The following is a 17,237-nucleotide window of genomic DNA, read 5'->3' on the forward strand; positions in this document are numbered from 1 at the left end:
CGGCGGGTATCCTCAGGGGCGTAGCTGTCGTCGTCGTCGTCGTCGTCGTATGACAGCTCGAGGTTATTCCTGGGGGGAGACCTAGAAGAGTCTCGTCGTCCCGTGGGCAAGTTAGCAGAAGCTCAAACCAGCCAGATGTACTGCAGATGGTCATGTCCTCCGCAGGCTCAGCTTAGTCTCTTTACCCTGCCGCGTTCGAAAGCCGTCGTTATCTGAATACTGTTGTTGATCTCGTAGAGGGGATCTTCTTCGCTCGTGCGGTCCCCTCTCGCGCGCGCGATGGTTGTCCTCGTACATGGTCGCGGATCGCAGGAAGGGGTGTGTCCGGTCTTTTATGCGCGCTGATTCGGGAGTGAACTTGGTTGAGTTTGATTTGGTCCGGAAAGAAGCAGAAGAAGAGGGAAGGGAAGAGTAAGGCGCGGTGCTGTCCCTCGTGAGGCGAACGACAAGACCGTGCCTTTATGCTTCAACCTGGTATTGGTGGAACGTCAAAGGGCGACGGGCCTCTGCAATGGGCTGCGGGCATGCGCGAAGGCGGGAATGAAGAAGGGATGGACCACACGCTGGGCCGGCAGAAGCTCAACCCTGGCCATATTTGTGGTCGAATTGCGGCTGCCTTTGACGGACTTGCGCCTTATCTCTTGCTTAGTCAAGCGGGGTTGTCGATAAGGTTGTTATGGCCCTGGTCCGCGCTCCTTCACCCTTGTACCTTGTACTTACGTACCCATCCACCTCGTCCTCCCCACGTTCAGCATTGCCATGTGTGAGGTAATTTTAACCCAATATCATGAAAAGGGTTGAGCATGCTGCTGGTATCTGAGAGAGAGGCTTGTTGATAACTTGAGAGACATTTCGTTGAATATTCAAGTAAGACTTCAGCCGTGTTGACTAAATTCCTTCAACTTCAAAAGGCTCGTCGTCATCTTAGATACTTACACGGCCTTAACCCCACCATCTACTTCTGTTATCAACTACGACGCAAAAGACCAAAAACATCTTCGCCGCCTCCATTATTCGTCCATTACATCGTGTAAAGCCATGGAGAACCAAGACCAAGGGCCGTGGGAGGTCTTCGAGGGCCCCTGCTACGTTGCCCTCACCTACGATCTCCTCGACGCCTCAGCCATCATGAACCGAGTCCGCTCACCACAAGCCGGCGCCATCGTCCTCTTCTCCGGCACAACACGCGACACATTCGGCGACAAGCCCGTCAAAGAATTACAATACAGCGCCTATACACCACTCGCCCTCCGCACAATGATGTCCATCGCCAAGGTTATCCTCGAGAAGCACGGCTTAAAGGGCGTCGCCATGATCCACCGCCTGGGAACGGTTCCCATCGGCGAAGAGAGCATCTTGATCGCGGTATCGTCACCGCATAGGCAGGCGGCATGGAGGGCTGGCGAGGAGGCTCTAGAGGAGTGTAAGGCCAAGGTTGAGGTGTGGAAGCGGGAGGAGTTCCATGGCGAAGAGGGCGTGTGGAGGGCGAATCGAGACGGGATTGCTGGGCAGAAGGAGGCTGTTGGGGATCAGAGTCATCCAGAAAGCTCTAATTCAACTGAAAAATGAAGTCTTAGAAATTTTAGCATCATTTCTTTCAAAATAGGCATCGCCTTTGGACAGGTTGCAGGCTGCCAGTATCCGAATTGGGGAGTTGGTCATTGCACGAAATGAGCTGCTCGCAACTCCATATGTGACACCTGCTGGAAAGCTGTGCCACTCGGTCAAGCATCAAGCGTATGAATTTGATATACCTTGTGGGCATCAACGATTGCGACTTGCCAACAGTGCTCACAAGGCCCTTACCTGATGTCTGAAGGTGCCATCGTACCTTAGTCGAGAAGTCCTGCTGATGTTGCCCATACTCAGGCTAACCAACCACTGCCTGACGTTGCCTTAAAATCCCCTTAACTACAAATGCCCATATTTGAAGCAGTGGTGTCGGTCTCGACGGTCTCCTCGCTCTACTTGTCTACCTGTACCGCTTCTACTAATGCTGGTGCCGGAGTGGTCCTCAGCTGTATGCTTTTCAACATCTTGATTGATTCTGTTTCACTCAATCATGGTGAGTGCGTTGTCTAGGTAAGTATTGACCATGTCGAAAGGCTTGCTGAGCAGGTGATTGCATAGTTCGTTAATTTTCTCCTTGATCCAACCTTTTGACATGCTTTTCCTATCGACTTCTCAAGCAACGTTTCCTACCCGATGGACGTGGTGCTGGACTCCAGATTGCCAAAGTCAACACTTACTAGGTTTAATTCAGCGAGAGGACTCACGGAGACACCGAGGTAAACTCCTGACATCAAGCTTCCAACACCGTAGTAAGCGTAAGTGGAGAGGAGCTCTTCGAGGGCCAGATTCACGTATACCAATGACATGGGGAGAATCAATATCTCTACCACTGGAACCGGAGCAACGGTTTACAATGTTATTGAAAAAAGAAACATCCCTTTTCTTTCAGTAAGAAGACCAAGGTTCAAGTCATCTTATCACTCAGGCGTTTTTCTATGGTGTACTTCATTGCGGGCCAGCGGTAGCGTCCCCCACCAAGACCGCCCGCAAGTGGACCACGATAGCTTCACAAAAACACCAAAAACATACAACACCAGGCATTCGCTGGTCGTCACCGACCCAACTACTAATCCGGCCCTCATTGGCTTGTCTATGGGAGAGCGGACGGGATCCCGAATTTTCCAATGGGTATGGTCGTATGTGAAGGTATCGTGAGATCTTGGGAACTGTGACGGCCGAGACGCCACGCGGGGAGAGACAGAAATCAACTCAACACGGAACTTTTTTCATTCTATGCGTTTCCAGTAGTTTACTTTCTGGGTTAAATATATTTTCAGTCATTGGGAGTAACCACAAAAGCCAGCAGGTGGTGGTCTCTGGTTGAGGCTGATGGAGCAGGTTTGCGCCCCAGGAAGCTTCGTATAGCAAACCAGTGTTGAATCTCGCAAAGACGGAACATGCTATAGCCAATCGAGCTGCATCCTAGATAGAAGGCAACTAGCTCTACCCCAGGGACTGATATAAAGGGCCATTCAAGTATTGGAAAACGCCCGCCGCATGCTGCAAATGCGTCACAAGAAACCGGTCAAGAGGAATTAGCCAAAGCAAGCAAGAACCTAGACTCCACGAGATCAAATTACTGGTAATACACAAGTCACCGCTTTCACTTCCGCGTCTGTCTATGGACTAGGTTTTATTCCTTGATTTTCCTGCCAAATTCGGCAATGATTAGATGGAAACTCGGGCTATCCTTAAACTACCTGTGGAACAGGAGGCGCCATCGTTCTCCCTTAAACCCCGTGCGCGTTACGCGATTCGAATAACTGTCCCTTCTTCACACCTTTCAGTCCTCTTTATTCACATCAGTGGCATGGTTTCCAAGCGACATTTTGTCACACGCACTGTTGAATCGAAGCGTCTCTATCGCGGGTCCCCGTCGGCGACCGGGAGATCTTGGCCAAGCAATTGCGACGGGATTGAAAAGGGCAGGCTTTTACAAGACGAAAGCCGGGCCTCGGATGAGCCTTGGGCCCGTACTGTTGCGTCCGTCTGCGATGTCAATACACATGATGCTATGTGAATAAGAAGAAGTCGAACGTCGGTAGCTAGCTACTCCGATCACGGAAAACGGCATTCGTCAATCGCCGTGCTGCCAGGACGTCTAAGGCGATTGGTCCATGACGTGTATCCCACCGGCATGAATGTCTTCATCGTGCCCAGGGGTACAAAGTACATGGCTGCATTCAGACACCCAAAGTCAATATCTCGCGGACTCAAATAAATACCCATTCATATCAACACCATTCAGTCTCTTTTCCGTATGAACCAAGTCCTATGATCGCGTCTGCACCTACTCATACCTTTTCATTGTAACTTCAAAATGGCCATCAGCATCAAGATTCTCCAGACAGGGTCGATACGAATCCGCCCCTCCCACCGTCATCAGCCTGCCAATAAAGCTGTGCTTGTGCGTCGCCTGTCAGTCTTGCTGGACACGTCCTGGACAGCTCCGTTGCCTGTCAACACGTACTTGATCGATCATCCTGAGAGGCCCATTCTGTTCGACTCCGGCGAGTCGCCACACAGCATGGAGCCCGGTTATTTCCCGCTCTGGATGCCCTTTTTCCATCTTGCTGTCGATATCGATGTGGGAAAAGACGAGGGCATTGGCTCTCGGCTTGAGCAAGAAAACCTTGCTCCGGGTGACCTCAAGGCAATTGTTCTATCCCATCTTCATCATGATCATGGTGATGGGCTGCCCGACCTCGTCGGAGCACCGGTCTGGATCACCTAAGAACAATGGCAGGCGTATAAGACGCCATTCCATGCTACAATGGAAGGAGCCGTTCCGAACCAATGGCCAGCAACTTTTAAACCTTCAATTCTTCAACCAACCGGTGGCCCCATTGGTCCATGGAACCAGAGCTATCCCATCACTGGAGACGGGAAGGTCGTGGCTGTCGACACACCCGGCCATGTACCAGGACATCTTTCGGTTATCGTTCGAGCTGACGATGTCAATTATCTCCTGCTTGGGGATGCTACCTATGATCAAGACCTACTCGACCAGGAGCTTACGGATGGTGTCAACAACAACCCGGCGCTGGCAGTCGATTCTCTCAGGAAAAATCAAAGAGTTCGCAAGGAGCGAGGACGTTGTGCTGCTCCCTGCTCACGACCCGCAAGCAGCTCACCGCCTCCCGGAGAAGGTCATTTACAGACCTAGTATGGTCGAGAGCCCACTGAATCAAGGTTCTCTGTACACAACACCCGGGCTGTTGCTGGTGCTTTTCGGGACTATTGTGTTTTTATGGCTGAGATTGAGACGAGGGCATTAGTGACAAGTTGCCTACGAAACCCAGCATCCCCCAATTCAAACCCCTGCCTACTTTGAACTTTTCAGGCTTCCTCTTCCACCTGGTATTTAGTGACTTTAGTCGGACAAAATAGTCAAATTATTCCTACTCATTCTTAGTCCTTCATTAGAGATAGATACAGAGGTCGCTAAGGGAGGACTCGGATGAGAAGGGGGACCCAGGCCTGGCAAGAGCTTGCCAAGGTTCTTGCCTTATCTCTTCCTAAAATTCCACTGTAGTCGGAATTCTAAAGCCCTAAATGATGCTACCGATACTCAAGCTGACAAAACCCAGCTTGCAGCTCTCTGACATCTGACATATGTTGTCCTATCAGTGTCTTTCTCTGGGTCATTTAACAGCCTCTTCGCTCTCTTCATCTGGCTGTACCGCTTTGACTGAAGGCAGATCCAGACTTTTCGGGGCCGAATACTCTCCAGCACCATTGCAGATGCTATCTTCTCCGTTCATGCCGATTGTATTGTTTGGGTAAGCAGTGCTTGTGTCCAGGTACCCGTTAGGCAGCTTGTGATTCACTTGGTCGAAGTTCCCCTCAAGCCAGCTCGAATCAAACTCTTCCCAAAGCGTTGATGAGTAAGTCTGGCTGTCTAGAAACGTCTGAGTGATGTCGTATTCATGAGATGGGTCGAACGCAGGGAGGCATGAAGCAACATCCAAGGCGTCATCAAGCTTTTCCACATCATTCTCTGGTACCAGTGAGAGGACAGGTTCGCATCGGGGAGTTTCCGCAGACAAATTCTCTACGGGACCGACATGAAAGGCTTCGTCCGACGTCGGTAAGGATGTGGCTTTGCTTAATGAGATGTAGGCTACTTTCGGCTGTCGTTGGCTGTGATCCCCATTCAGCTCGGCAAGCTTCTCCTGAGGAAAGGTTTGGAAGAACCCTAGCATCGCGCGTCTTGTAGGGCTGTCGAACGAGACTCCAACAATTTCCTCTAATCTCGAGAAAAACTTTCCTCTCAGGCTAGAGTCATCGTCTTGGGTGAGGATCCTCTCGAGACTACTGCCTTGCACAGTGCCATCGTCAAATCGTATCCTGATCTGTCACCTGCTGGTCGCTTCCTGCTCTTCAGCGTCTCCCGCTGTTCTTTGTCGAAACCTTCGATTGAAACATCTTTGACCAGATTGCAGGGTGCCTCTGACTGAGCATGGTTTGCTCAGCCTCATTGCCAAAAACTTTACCGCAACGTAGGTAGTGGGGCTCTTGCTCGTGATGTCTGTATAGATGCTCTCTGTGGGTAGGACCACAGATTAGTTTTCATAATTTGAAGGGCAAATAGCATGACTTACTTCAGTCTGTGAGTGGGGGGGAAAAATCGTGTGCATGTCAGAGTTTTACCATAGATTACTGGGTTGAACTTCAGATATGGGCAAGCTAACCCGAGTATCATGGAGGATGTGGGTGATGATAGGCTCTTCGGCTTGAGACAACTCCTCCCCGGTGTTGTGCCCTCTTCAATTTCTTCCCACGACCCGCCAGCTTTGAGCCCACTCTCACTATTTTTGAGAAGCTCAGGCGACTGCCTTGACCACGTCGATGGCAATGTTCCGTCTTGTACAGAATCACCGCCCCGCTGGAGTCTTTGATTATCATCAGTCGTCGCTCCAATGGCAGCTCGCGAGCCTTGGAAGTTACTGGTCGTAGTGAGGTCCTGGATGAGATTCGAGGAGCTTTTTTCGTCCTGCTGCCTTTTCGCTTGATTGACCACGGCGGTTGAATCGCTGTGATCAACCGCAGGCACGTTGTCTTTTCCAGAATGTCTTGGTGAGAAGTCAGATTCTTGAAGGGGTTGGCCTTCGTTCGCAGTTTGTACTGGAATCGACACAAATGGCCCAGACCCATGTGCCTCGTCAAGTCGCAGCTGATCTAATTGTCTTGTAAGGGCGCTTGTGCTGAATGATTCGAAGTCATGTCGATGATGACTGCGCTTGATCGAGGAAGAGGTCGAAGCAATCGGGCGAAGCGCAACGGTACCTCCCTCTCCTTCTCCTTCATCTTCTCGGTCTCTTAGTCCTTCTCCTCCTCCTCGACCGCCGCCGTCCCATAAACCTCCTCCTCCACCTCCACTAGTAGGATCGTTGGGGAAAGAACACGCATCCTCTTCACCCATGATGATTCGTGAAAGAAATGCGCTCAAGAGAAAATCAAACACACAGAAAGCCAGGGGGAGAGTAGGTCCGATAGTTTTGTGTATCAACCACACTGAGCTCACACCCGTATCGCAATGAGACTCTTATGAGAAGACAGGCTGGATGTTATTGCTATTTTGCCGATTTGTGAATCTGCGCATATTTCTGAATCGCACAAGTTCTGCTCACTCTTCGGCGCCCAATTAGCTGCCATCACCATTGTCATGAACGAGGCGTTATCATTTGCTTGGTTGGATGGTAGGTAGCCAGTAACATCAGCTGTGCAGGCGCTCGATATGTACCGTAACGTCATGCCAATCGGCTGGCCCGTTCAAATCACGACGGAAAAATGTTTGCTCTGTACATAAGGACGCCTCAATACATCGATTACTTGGTTAGAATCTCAATGCAAGCTTCGCATAGAGTCTTTGCAAGTCTGGTTGATATTATACAGCACTGGGTTGCCCTTCATTTCAAGAAGTCGCATCCCTCCCGATAACGAGTCGGGTCTGCCTCGGAATGGTCTCAACGCAGTCGTAAGCATTCGCAGGCTCAATCCCAACCGTCTTGTCTTGTTCTTGGGCGAAGCCTCCCGGTAACGCAGTTACAGTACGCAGCAAATCGTCCAACCACGCATCTTCGTTATCATTGGCAAATGCCGCATCCCAGGCCGGCCAGAAAGCTACATCCGAGTCAATGCCGAGATCAAAGGCTTGAAAATCCAACGGAGCGCTGCGCGGCATCGTCCCTTCCACCGAAGGAAAGGAGCTCAAAGTCATGACCGGGTCCATTGGCGGCCCAGACATTGAGGTTTGCGTTGCTTCATGAACCACGTAGACCTCGTCTTGCTTCCTTTCCAACTTCTCGTTCGGTTTTTCATCAGCCTTCACACGCTGTAACTCCTCACCCGGAGCTCTAGCGGACCGTGGCCTCTCAACCTGACTAGACTTTGACATGGCTGTGATGGCTCTGTCCGTGTTGTCTCCCTCCGCGGAATGACGGAGCATCTTGACGGCGAACCCCCTAAACACATTCATGAGCTTCCTCCGCTTCTTCTTAGTCAAGCGTCCCCCCACAGCTTCCTCCATCTTAGAAAATGTTTCCTCCTCTACGGGCGATGGTATATCTCTGGTGAATATGCTTTCTACATCATCTTGGTCCTTTATTGGCACATGGATCACGAGACTCTGGTCATCGAGAGACGTTTTGTAGACTGTGCTCAGTGTCAGCTAATTCCCACAATCCACTCGTACTGAAAGTACTCACAAGGATCAGGTACATCTTGATGACCGGGAAAGAGGATCTTGAAGATCTCCCTCCACTTATCCTCTTCCGTGTCAACTCCCTTTCTACGCTTCTTACTCTTGAGAAGCTTCTCCTGAGCGGCGTCAAATCCTTCCACGTCGCCATCGCCGAGGATGACTTTACACAGAGCCTGAGCCTTGAGATGATTCCCCACTTCAGCTTCCGTCTTGAAAAGACTACGACAGCGCGGGCAATTCGGCTTTTGCCTATGGGTTCTATGTAAGTGCTCCCTACGTACACGTCCGCGTCAGTCATACTGATACTGGAAAGGCACACAACAACAACAACAACAACAACAACTGTTAAGTGGAGAAGGACCGCGACTCACTTCAACCGATGTGTACTAGGAAACGCCGCCCCACGACAGCCCCGTCTCTGACTATATGTCGACGGATCGTACTTTAGATACGGACAAGCCAGTAGCAGGGGCTTCGCCGAATCAATGAAGGAGTCCTTCCTCGCCCCACCTCTATAGGAGTCGGTTCCTCTCGTCGTCTCTATGAGTGAATAGCCAGGGATGAAGGGACTATTGGACCCATCTTGATAACCACCCGCGGTGCAGACTTGGTCTGGCACCCATGTCGGAGCCGGCTGCGAAGAGATGTGCGGAGGGTAGTCCAACGGCGACGGACATACCCCGATGTTGGACGTACTCCACACCGACGGGCGGTACTGCGGAGCATACGCTGTAGACCCGTAGTTCGGATTCTGTGAGACCGGAGCCGGAGTCTGGGCTGGATACAAAGCAGCAGCAGCTTGCTGAGGGGCATATGCCGCCGGCACCGGCTGCTCATAGATGGCCAAGTGCTCAAGTTGTTGCGTCAAGCGCGCCGTGGGATCGAAGACCGTGCCGGTAGGAGTCCACATTGGGTCACGCATGCTGAATATCATTGTGAAAAAAGTTCGATTCAATGCTGCGCTGCAAATCAAAGGACTCTCAGGTGTCGTAAACGAAAGGTCTAAATATCTTCTCCGTCGAATTTGGCTTTCGGGGAGGCGAGAGCGGGAGCGGCATCACTTTAAAAGACCACACGCCCAAATCTCGCAACTTCGCATTTCCCATGATTGGCCTGTGTGACGCAGTCCCCCGCACACCGCTCCTCGAGGCGAACCACGAGGCAGAGAGTTCAGCTCAGCTGAATGATCGATGGTAATTGATAGCAACCAGGCTGGCGCTAAGTTGTATTCTTTTTTTTTTTTTTTTTTTAACTACTGGGCACTCTGGCGTGAGAAAAAGATCATTGGTAATCAGCTTATCACTGGGTTTACTGCGCGACGGGTAGCTACATTGGAACCGTTTCATTGCCCACCAACTAGGTACATGTGCCCACCGCGGGTGTTTTATTGATTAAATTCAGAGAGGAGTATGGGCACGGAGATGCAGAAAGAGTGGCAAGAAAAGAAGTACGTGATTAACGTCATGGATGATGACGACAAAAGTGATAGCGGCCTAGAAGTCAAGGAGGAAACAACTTTTAGACGGGGGGAAGGCCATTATAAAGTAGTGGCATTAGGAATTGAGGGGAAACTCAACTCTGCAGAATCTCCTCACCCTTGTGTCTTCCAAGGTCCACGAGGAACAACGCTAACCCGGCGCAATTGAATCAAACGGCAAGGATGTCATGGGAAATACTCACTCGGGATAGGTACTCTGTTCAAGACGACTCTGTGGATGTTTGCGGCATCTGAGTTTTTTAATCAATTTTCGCAGCAGTCAGATTCATCGTAGCCAAAATGCCATGAGTGCCAGAGAAAGCTCACACTCGCACTTGAGGGATGCCCGGCTGTGAGCGCGTGAATGAGTGTCTTACCTGGTTATGAGCCAAACCCCAGCCTGATTCCAGGAATGCCGGTGAACGATAGACAGGCATGGCGGTGCAAGCAAGCTGGGCCATGCTTGCCTGGACCATGCCCACCACCAGCCAACACGTACTTATCCATAGATACTCAGCATTCTTTCAAACACAAGCCGGCCACGGAGACCCAAGCCATTTACATCACAAGGCTCGCATTCCAGGCAATGATGCTAGCTAGTATGCGCATAGTACATGCCCCACGTACTCGATGCAATGAATTATCTCCTACAAAAGTCTTCTACAAATACAGGGCTCCTCCTTCCCTTTCCTTTGCCCAAACGCCGAAAGATTTGCACTTCTTTGCTCGTGCCTCCTTCCTCGAGCATCCCTTCCTCCCCCCTCTCAAGTCTGAAGCCCACGTGTGGAGTTGCCGCCGAGGCTGGCTGGATGCGAGTATTCTGGTCTGAGGCGGGCTCTGTTGAGAACCTACGTCTCTGGTGCCGGGGAAAGTGGGCCAATTCAATCACTCGAGGAAGTTTTCGGATCGAAGTCGGAAGGAAAGTCATGATTGATTGCCGCCAAAACGAAGAAAAAAGTATGCCATGCTATGCCATGCTGACCCTTTCATGCCCGACCGTCCGTCGCCGTGTCAAACCATCTCTCAGAATCGTTTCTTTTTTTTATCGCAAAGGTCGCCAAAAAAAAGGTGTGATGCCAAACAGAAAAATTAGTCGTCAAGTCGCGCTTGAGAAACTCCAACAATGTCTAGACGGACAGTCCGTATCTGCCACAGGTGCATTCTTCTAGTTCCGTGCCAACGATGAGGGATGAACATCAGGCCATGCTGAAACGTCCGTGAAGTCTGCCCTGATCGATGGTGCTCCCATGACGCGTGAATCGTCGAAGCCGCCTCGTCGAAGCCGCCTCGAAGTCGTATGTTCGTGTAGAGGAATTATGTAAACTTGTTCAGTGCCATCATTGGCATGGTTGAAATGTGTGCTCGCAAGACGCGATAGTCACGCAAGCGCGTAGCTGTCCCCGCGGAGATGCGCGAGGGAACAGGGTGATGCCGTGCCATCGATGTAAAGAGCGTATTGCAAAGCGAGCTCTGGCGCCCTTATTTTCTTCAGGGGCAATGTGAGTCGTGTAAGCACTGCGAGGATCGATGGTTCAAGAGCTTAGTGCTTTCGGACCGGGGAGTACTAGTGTCGGCCAACTTGACTGTTGCTGGCGCGGCTGCGCTCATCCTCTTCCATGACATCGCTCAGGCGAGTCGGGTGATGATGTCTAGGGACAGTCTCCCAGCCTGGAGCTGCATAGCCCGAGCCGGAATAGTCTTGAGTGGCTCCCTGCTGCGGTTGTTCTCCAGCAGACGTAGTGGGGGTCTGCAGGTAGCCGGCACTGGGAGGGTTCGTCGCGGGGGTTTCATACTCTTCTATACCTTGGTCAGAAACTGGGGAAGGTGGAGCAATAAAGGGAACTTTGTGTCCCTGAGAATCGCGAATGAAGTGGCCTTGCGCATCGATAGCGTACTCACCTTCAGAGTATCCACCCTCGGAACCAGCACCCGTGTAGGTGACGCCCTCCTGACCAGCGTCGCCGGATGTATAGGGGTTGCCAGAGGTAGCGGGGATGGATTGACCACCAGGGGCTTGGGAATAATCGCCAGCGTAGCCGGCCTGCTGGCCACCATACTGCTCACGAGAGCTGCCGTGGCGACTAGGAGCACCCTGCGTCATCGGGACGACCTGGACGCCGCCGAGGATGGTAGGCTGACCGCTCTGCAGAGACTGGGTCCGCTCGCGCTCTTCATGCTCACGGCGACCAAGCTCCTCCCAAGCGCGGCGAGCCTCTTCCTTGGAGATCTGGAGCTCCTTCTTCATCTCTCTAACGCGTTCATCGTTGGCGGAGTGCTGACGCTCCTTCTGGATGGCTGCCTGAACAGCGTTCTCTCTAGCACGTCTCTCCTCGTCAAGGGCCGACTCTAACATGGCGTTGACCTCCTGAGCACGCTCCAGCTCAGCCCGGGTCTCGAAAAACCATCGCTGGAACTTGCGCTCGGAACTAGCGCGGAGGCGCTGCAACTCGACAACGGCGTGGAAAAGGTTGGCACCGGCTGCAGTAAGGTCGGTGACCTGGCGAGAGAGCGCCTGATTAACAGGATCACGCTCAATGTCCTGGTTGTTCTGTTCAAGTCGTCGAATCCAGAAGCTGGTGAGACCCTCCCAGTGAGCTGATAAGGTTTCCCAACGCTCAAACGCGTGGGGGAATGAGTTTCTAGGTCTCGATCCCGCAGCACCGGACTCCTGGGCTCCTTGAACAGAGGTGTTAGCAGGCTGTTGAGTGGTGCTGGCCTGAGGGGCTGTGCTGTAGGGTTGCTGGCCGGGCTGAGAGGTTGACGCCGTTCGGCCGTGTCGAGTCTGCGGCTGAGTCGTCGTAGGTTGGCGGGAACTTCCTCCCGGGTTGGTTCGGGTTTGTGGGGTATCGGTGGCTACGGGTCGCCGATGAGAGGTGGGGTCCTGCTGGGACACGTTGGCGGCGCCACCAGCTGTTCCTCCTCCGGCAGCGCCAGTAACGGCGGTGGCAGCTCGGCGCTCCGCATTCCGTCTCTGCGTCTCCTCCAATAGGCGAGCTTCCTGCTCGGCTCGCTGTCTCTCCAACTGCATCTGTTCCTGTTCGGCTCTCTGACGGGCTGCCTCTCTGGCAGCGCGCTCCTGCATGATCATTCTAGGACCACGAATTCCAGAGGGCGAGCTGGTAGGGTTAGGGGCGCCAGTGGTGCGCTGGCGGGTGGAAGCCGAGGCATTACCGTTGGAAGCGGCAGTGCCGCCTCCGATCAGGTCAGCCATTGATGCGCCTTCTTCGATTTCGTCGGGCGTGAACAAGTTGGGTTGCCGAAGCGCTTCCTCAAGAGCAAAGAGGATGGCACTGCGAGTATTTCTGGAAACGCGATGAGGTCGGTGAGACTCGCGTCGGGTATGAGAAGACGATGATGTCGGGTCTCGGAATAACAGAGCTTCGTCAGAGGACTCTTCGTCAAAGTCCTCGCTCAGATCCTGTGAGAGGACTCTTCGTGCACGGGAATTTCGTCGGTCGTGGGGAGCGACGGTTCGAGGGTAATCGTAATTGAAAGTCGGGGCAGGCGCAAGTGCTGGCGTGGGCGCAGGCGCGGTCGCAATTTGAGGTTTGGGACTGAAACCTACTGATGCGGCTTCAATGTGGACCTGGCGCGCAGACTGCGGTGTAGGACTTGGGGTCGCAACGGATCGCGAGGTACGTCGAAGGGTGCGGTGGGAGAGTTGGGACGAAGCTGGAGTGGTCGGTCTCTCAGCAACTGGATCTGGGGTAATGTTTCGCGCTTGCCTCCGCTGCTGCTGGCGCTGCGCAGAAGGGGCCGTGATTTCGTGAATTTCGTGACGGTCGTTAGAAGGCGTGGGGGGAGTTTGGTCTGTCAACTTGACGATGTTGTCCAGGTCACTGATCTGACCTGTTGGGGTAGACAAGTTGAAATTATCACCACGTTGGTGGTGATTCGGACTCGAGGTATGAGGCAGTGTGGGTGGTGTTGAGGAGGATCTGGGGGAATGCTGATCCAGCAAGAGTCAGCAAGTACCGAAAGGTAGGAACACGGAGGTGGTGTGGATTGTGCGAAAGTCGGGTTACATGGAAACCAGGAAAAAAATGGGTGAGGTTGGAGGGAACAGGGTACTACTTACTCGGTAGGGTGGTATCTTGATGATGGGGTTCTGATACCACACCCAAAACTATTGTCGAAGGCGGTCTGTATGAGCAAAGATGCTGCTGCTCAGCAGAGACGAAGTGAAGGCGGAGAAATGAGGGTCCAGAGAAATGGAGTCCAAAAAGAAGAGAAAGGTGCTAGCCGGAGGTCTGAGGTGAAGAAATTCGAGAGGCTGGAGGTTGGAGCGTGGTTCGAAAAAAGAGGGTGGCTAGGCGACGATGCGCTTTGGTAGCGTGGGCGGAATTGGACGGATAAGAGTGAATCTGGAGCCACCTCACTGCTACCAGTGGTCAAATTGAGCAGAGCGGCCTCTTCTGAACTGAATTTTGTTGAAACTGCTGCTGCGTGCAGTGAAGGTTTTGAGAAATGGCGAAGATGGCGAAGTTGAGGATGTGAGATTTTTGGTGGTTTGAGTGAGAGAAAGAAAGACAGCAGTATGTTGGAGCAAGGATAAGAGTGAGGTGCGTGTGAGAGAGAGAAGAGGTTGTCCCAGTTGGGAGGCCTGCTGATTGTGCGTGGGGGAAAAAAGAAAAACGACAAGAAAAAAGATCTTGTGAAATTGGATTCTTTTCCCCCTCGTGCAGGTTGTTTTGTTGATGAGGATGAGGCGTGAGAAAAACCCAATCTCATGTGAAGGAAGAAGCGGTCAATTGGGCAGTGACCAGTGGTGGTTGGTTATTGCCTTTCTTGCCCAGTTGCACCTTCCTTTGATTTTCAGTCTCAACTCCAAGGCGAGGAAAGTGTGGAGAGCATCACGTAGGACACTCCAAAGGAAGGTACAGAAACCTGGGAGTGAGAAGGAGGCAGGAGGGAACCAGGAGCTGAGGTACCTTGAACCTTCTCCCACTTTCAGGTTGCTGCTCTTCCTCTCTGCAAGGCGGTCCTCCTTTGATGCAATCCAATTGGATGCGACCTGCTTGGAGGCTTGAAGTTGGTCGCGCAGGTTGGGTTGCGACGACCAGGCCAGGTACACGTCCGCCAGCCAAACAAGCCGCCCAAAAAGTCAGCCAGACAGCCTCGAAAGACGCGCTTCCAGTTCCAATCTCAATCTCAGTCTCGGCCCGTTCAGACTGTCTGATTGATAGCAACGCCAATTGTCTCGGGTTGCCCTGGTAGTGCTCGTCCAATTCACCACATCCAGCTTCAGCTCAGTCAATGTCAGTGCTGCTGCACGCGTACTTGACTGGGCTGACGGGAGTGAGAATTGTTTGGTGGCTGCTGTTGCTGTTGCTGCAACCTTGGGCCAACACGGACCTATGGCAGCTCACCAAGCAACACCTCCTCCATGCGACCTCTGTCAGGATGTGGGTGTCGAGGTCATTGACGGCTAAGTGGGTGGGCGGTCGAAGTCGGATGCGCGCGATTAGTTTCGAGGTCAGGATGACTGATGATGCAAGTCGCGCAAGAGCAGGGCAGAAGCAGGACGGAGACGGAGACGTGGGACACAAAACGGGATGGGACAGGTGACGGGTTTTAATTGTTTCGGCAGGGCACCGGCATCGTACCCAACACCCAACCCATCATCGCCTCAAATTACGAACCACGGCGGAGCTTCGCTTCTCACCACCCGGCGGACAAGGCAGGGTTCGAACCATCTCGACATGGAGCTGGGGGGACACTGGAGTCTATACACTGCACTGGACAGCCGATAATTAGACAGCATCCGTACGAACCTGAGTCCTGAGGTATTACTTCGTACGTACATTAATACCTTACTTGCTTTAGTCTTGGTGTACGGATACGGATGCAGAGTGGCAGAGTACCAACAACATCTCCCGCAGGTGGACAACATGAACACGGTCCAATTTCCTCCATTGGCGCGCCCCCAGCCAAGGTACAGCATCCATCAATCCACGACGTGCAGATATTTGCAGGCTTTTACAGCTCTTTGCAGGTTGTTCCCCGTCTCGAGGTAACTGGTCTGACGCCTTGGCTCTGCCATCCAACGCCAGAGCCGGCCAGGTACATTGAGATGTGCGCCGTGTGGAGCGTTGAGCTGTCGCCTATTGCAGCGCCGGCGTGGAACATGGCTGCAGCTTTCAGGATTGGGCCCTCGGGGTGCCTTAACGGCGCCTTCTTAAGTCTGACCGGTGCATGGCTCTCCCCGCTGAACATCATTGCCATTGCGCGCATGGGATCGCGGGATGTGCAGCCTAGGCCGCCTGGTTATCGACGGCCACGCGCGACCCGGTCCAGGAACATCCCGTCTGCTCATTGAGATTTAGGGGAACATGACCTGCCCAAGACCCCAAAGAGACTCTGCCGGGCATGAGCTGACATATCGGGCATTGGGTGCCAATTGGGACGGAGTGACGGGAGGATGGGCCAGACAATGTGCGACCAGACGAAGGCGGCGCCGCGGTGGCAGCGGCCACGACGGGAGATGGGAGATGAGAGATTGGAACTGCTCGCCTCACCTGTGGGATTGACCAGTGACCGATCAGCCGTGGCAGGGAAGCTCGGAGAGGCAGGGAAACTGCCTGCGGTGGCCGCGGTGCCGACGATTGAGATTGAGCCAGTGGGAGAAAATCGGGGGGCTGGGGACATGTGGTGGGAGACGCACCGGGGTGAGCTGTACCTAGCCTGTGAGCCTGTGAGCATGGGCAAGGAAGTGGGCGTAGGTTCGGCCGGAGAGGATGAGGAAACACCAAGAAGTCGGCCCAATCAGCCTTAGTGTCGACCAATCTTGCGCATTCTGACTTCGGCCTCGACCTTGATTGATTGTGGCTACAGCACCGGCTTCGATGAATGACGAGGAGATCCATGACAAGTTCATGATCTAAGAGCACTCGTAGGCCGGCGGTGAGAGTGAGCTACTTTCAAGAGTGAGAATGTGAGTTTACTGTATGAGAGACGGAGAGTGAGTGAGTGAGTGAGAGTGGGCTTCAGCAGGCAGTGAGAGTGAAAATGAGGTGTGGGTGAGTGTGAGTTGTCACTGCGCAGTGACGAAACCCACCTAGATTGCCAATCACCCGCCCTTTGGCCTCTCCCCTTCTTCAGCAATCCCAATGGGACGGTGTTTGCCCGGTAGGACCCCGTCTGGACCTCGGGGGTCACTTGTAAGTATGTCTGCCTTTTGTCAGGTAATGCGGGATGATTGTGTCGTTAACGTTTGGATACAGTAGGATCTTGAATCCGAGACAGTTCGTCTAGAAGTGAATAAGACAAGCTATTGCAGGTACGCGGTTACCAAACGAACTGAAAGGTCTTTGCTTTGCATACGTGCCTGGTCTGGAGAAACAAGCGGCCCTCTCCGTCGATGAATTGTCTAGACGATCGGGTACGCGGTAAGACCTGCATTGGCGCGAGGTTCGTTCGTCCTTCTCTCGATGTTCTGCCGCCCGGCATCTGACACACGCAGTGCATTGAACAATCCATTGA

General features: G+C 52.9%; 7 protein-coding genes across 7 annotated transcripts; 3 read left to right on the forward strand and 4 right to left on the reverse strand.

The window, feature by feature from the left end:
- Nucleotides 1-724: 724 nt before the first annotated feature.
- On the forward strand, nt 725-1,724 carry BDP81DRAFT_414548 (Molybdopterin biosynthesis MoaE). Its single transcript, XM_060589373.1, has one exon. It carries the CDS (start codon nt 1,039-1,041, stop codon nt 1,567-1,569), a length of 531 nt encoding a protein of 176 aa, XP_060452335.1. The 5' UTR covers nt 725-1,038; the 3' UTR covers nt 1,570-1,724.
- Nucleotides 1,725-3,892: 2,168 nt separating this feature from the next.
- On the forward strand, nt 3,893-4,955 carry BDP81DRAFT_477695 (beta-lactamase-like protein; the record flags this gene model as incomplete). The annotated part of the gene is made up of 2 exons (XM_060594825.1): nt 3,893-4,291; nt 4,328-4,955. The coding sequence occupies 2 exons, from the start codon at nt 3,893-3,895 to the stop codon at nt 4,736-4,738; spliced, it is 810 nt and encodes a 269-aa protein (XP_060452336.1). The 3' UTR covers nt 4,739-4,955.
- Nucleotides 4,956-7,329: 2,374 nt separating this feature from the next.
- BDP81DRAFT_19313 (uncharacterized protein) lies at nt 7,330-9,291 on the reverse strand. Its single transcript, XM_060582439.1, has 3 exons — nt 8,650-9,291; nt 8,283-8,551; nt 7,330-8,229 (listed from the first exon to the last, which is right to left on the reverse strand). Exons 1-3 carry the CDS (start codon nt 9,210-9,212, stop codon nt 7,490-7,492), a joined length of 1,572 nt encoding a protein of 523 aa, XP_060452337.1. The 5' UTR covers nt 9,213-9,291; the 3' UTR covers nt 7,330-7,489.
- A 1,035-nt stretch (nt 9,292-10,326) lies between these two features.
- On the forward strand, nt 10,327-11,122 carry BDP81DRAFT_19382 (uncharacterized protein). Its single transcript, XM_060582449.1, has one exon. It carries the CDS (start codon nt 10,370-10,372, stop codon nt 10,922-10,924), a length of 555 nt encoding a protein of 184 aa, XP_060452338.1. The 5' UTR covers nt 10,327-10,369; the 3' UTR covers nt 10,925-11,122.
- Nucleotides 11,123-11,319: 197 nt separating this feature from the next.
- BDP81DRAFT_456959 (uncharacterized protein) lies at nt 11,320-12,966 on the reverse strand (the record flags this gene model as incomplete). The annotated part of the gene is made up of 1 exon (XM_060593230.1): nt 11,320-12,966. The coding sequence occupies one exon, from the start codon at nt 12,964-12,966 to the stop codon at nt 11,320-11,322; it is 1,647 nt and encodes a 548-aa protein (XP_060452339.1).
- Nucleotides 12,967-13,888: 922 nt separating this feature from the next.
- On the reverse strand, nt 13,889-14,749 carry BDP81DRAFT_19342 (uncharacterized protein). The gene has a single exon (XM_060582443.1). It carries the CDS (start codon nt 14,484-14,486, stop codon nt 13,923-13,925), a length of 564 nt encoding a protein of 187 aa, XP_060452340.1. The 5' UTR covers nt 14,487-14,749; the 3' UTR covers nt 13,889-13,922.
- Nucleotides 14,750-15,701: 952 nt separating this feature from the next.
- Nucleotides 15,702-16,870, reverse strand: BDP81DRAFT_19357 (uncharacterized protein). Its single transcript, XM_060582445.1, has 2 exons — nt 16,813-16,870; nt 15,702-16,698 (listed from the first exon to the last, which is right to left on the reverse strand). Exon 2 carries the CDS (start codon nt 16,619-16,621, stop codon nt 16,010-16,012), a length of 612 nt encoding a protein of 203 aa, XP_060452341.1. The 5' UTR covers nt 16,622-16,698; nt 16,813-16,870; the 3' UTR covers nt 15,702-16,009.
- Between the last annotated feature and the right edge of the window lie 367 nt (nt 16,871-17,237).

This window comes from Colletotrichum phormii (assembly GCF_030913505.1).
Source record: "Colletotrichum phormii strain CBS 102054 chromosome Unknown BDP81scaffold_1, whole genome shotgun sequence".
In the NCBI taxonomy this organism is placed as follows: domain Eukaryota; kingdom Fungi; phylum Ascomycota; class Sordariomycetes; order Glomerellales; family Glomerellaceae; genus Colletotrichum; species Colletotrichum phormii.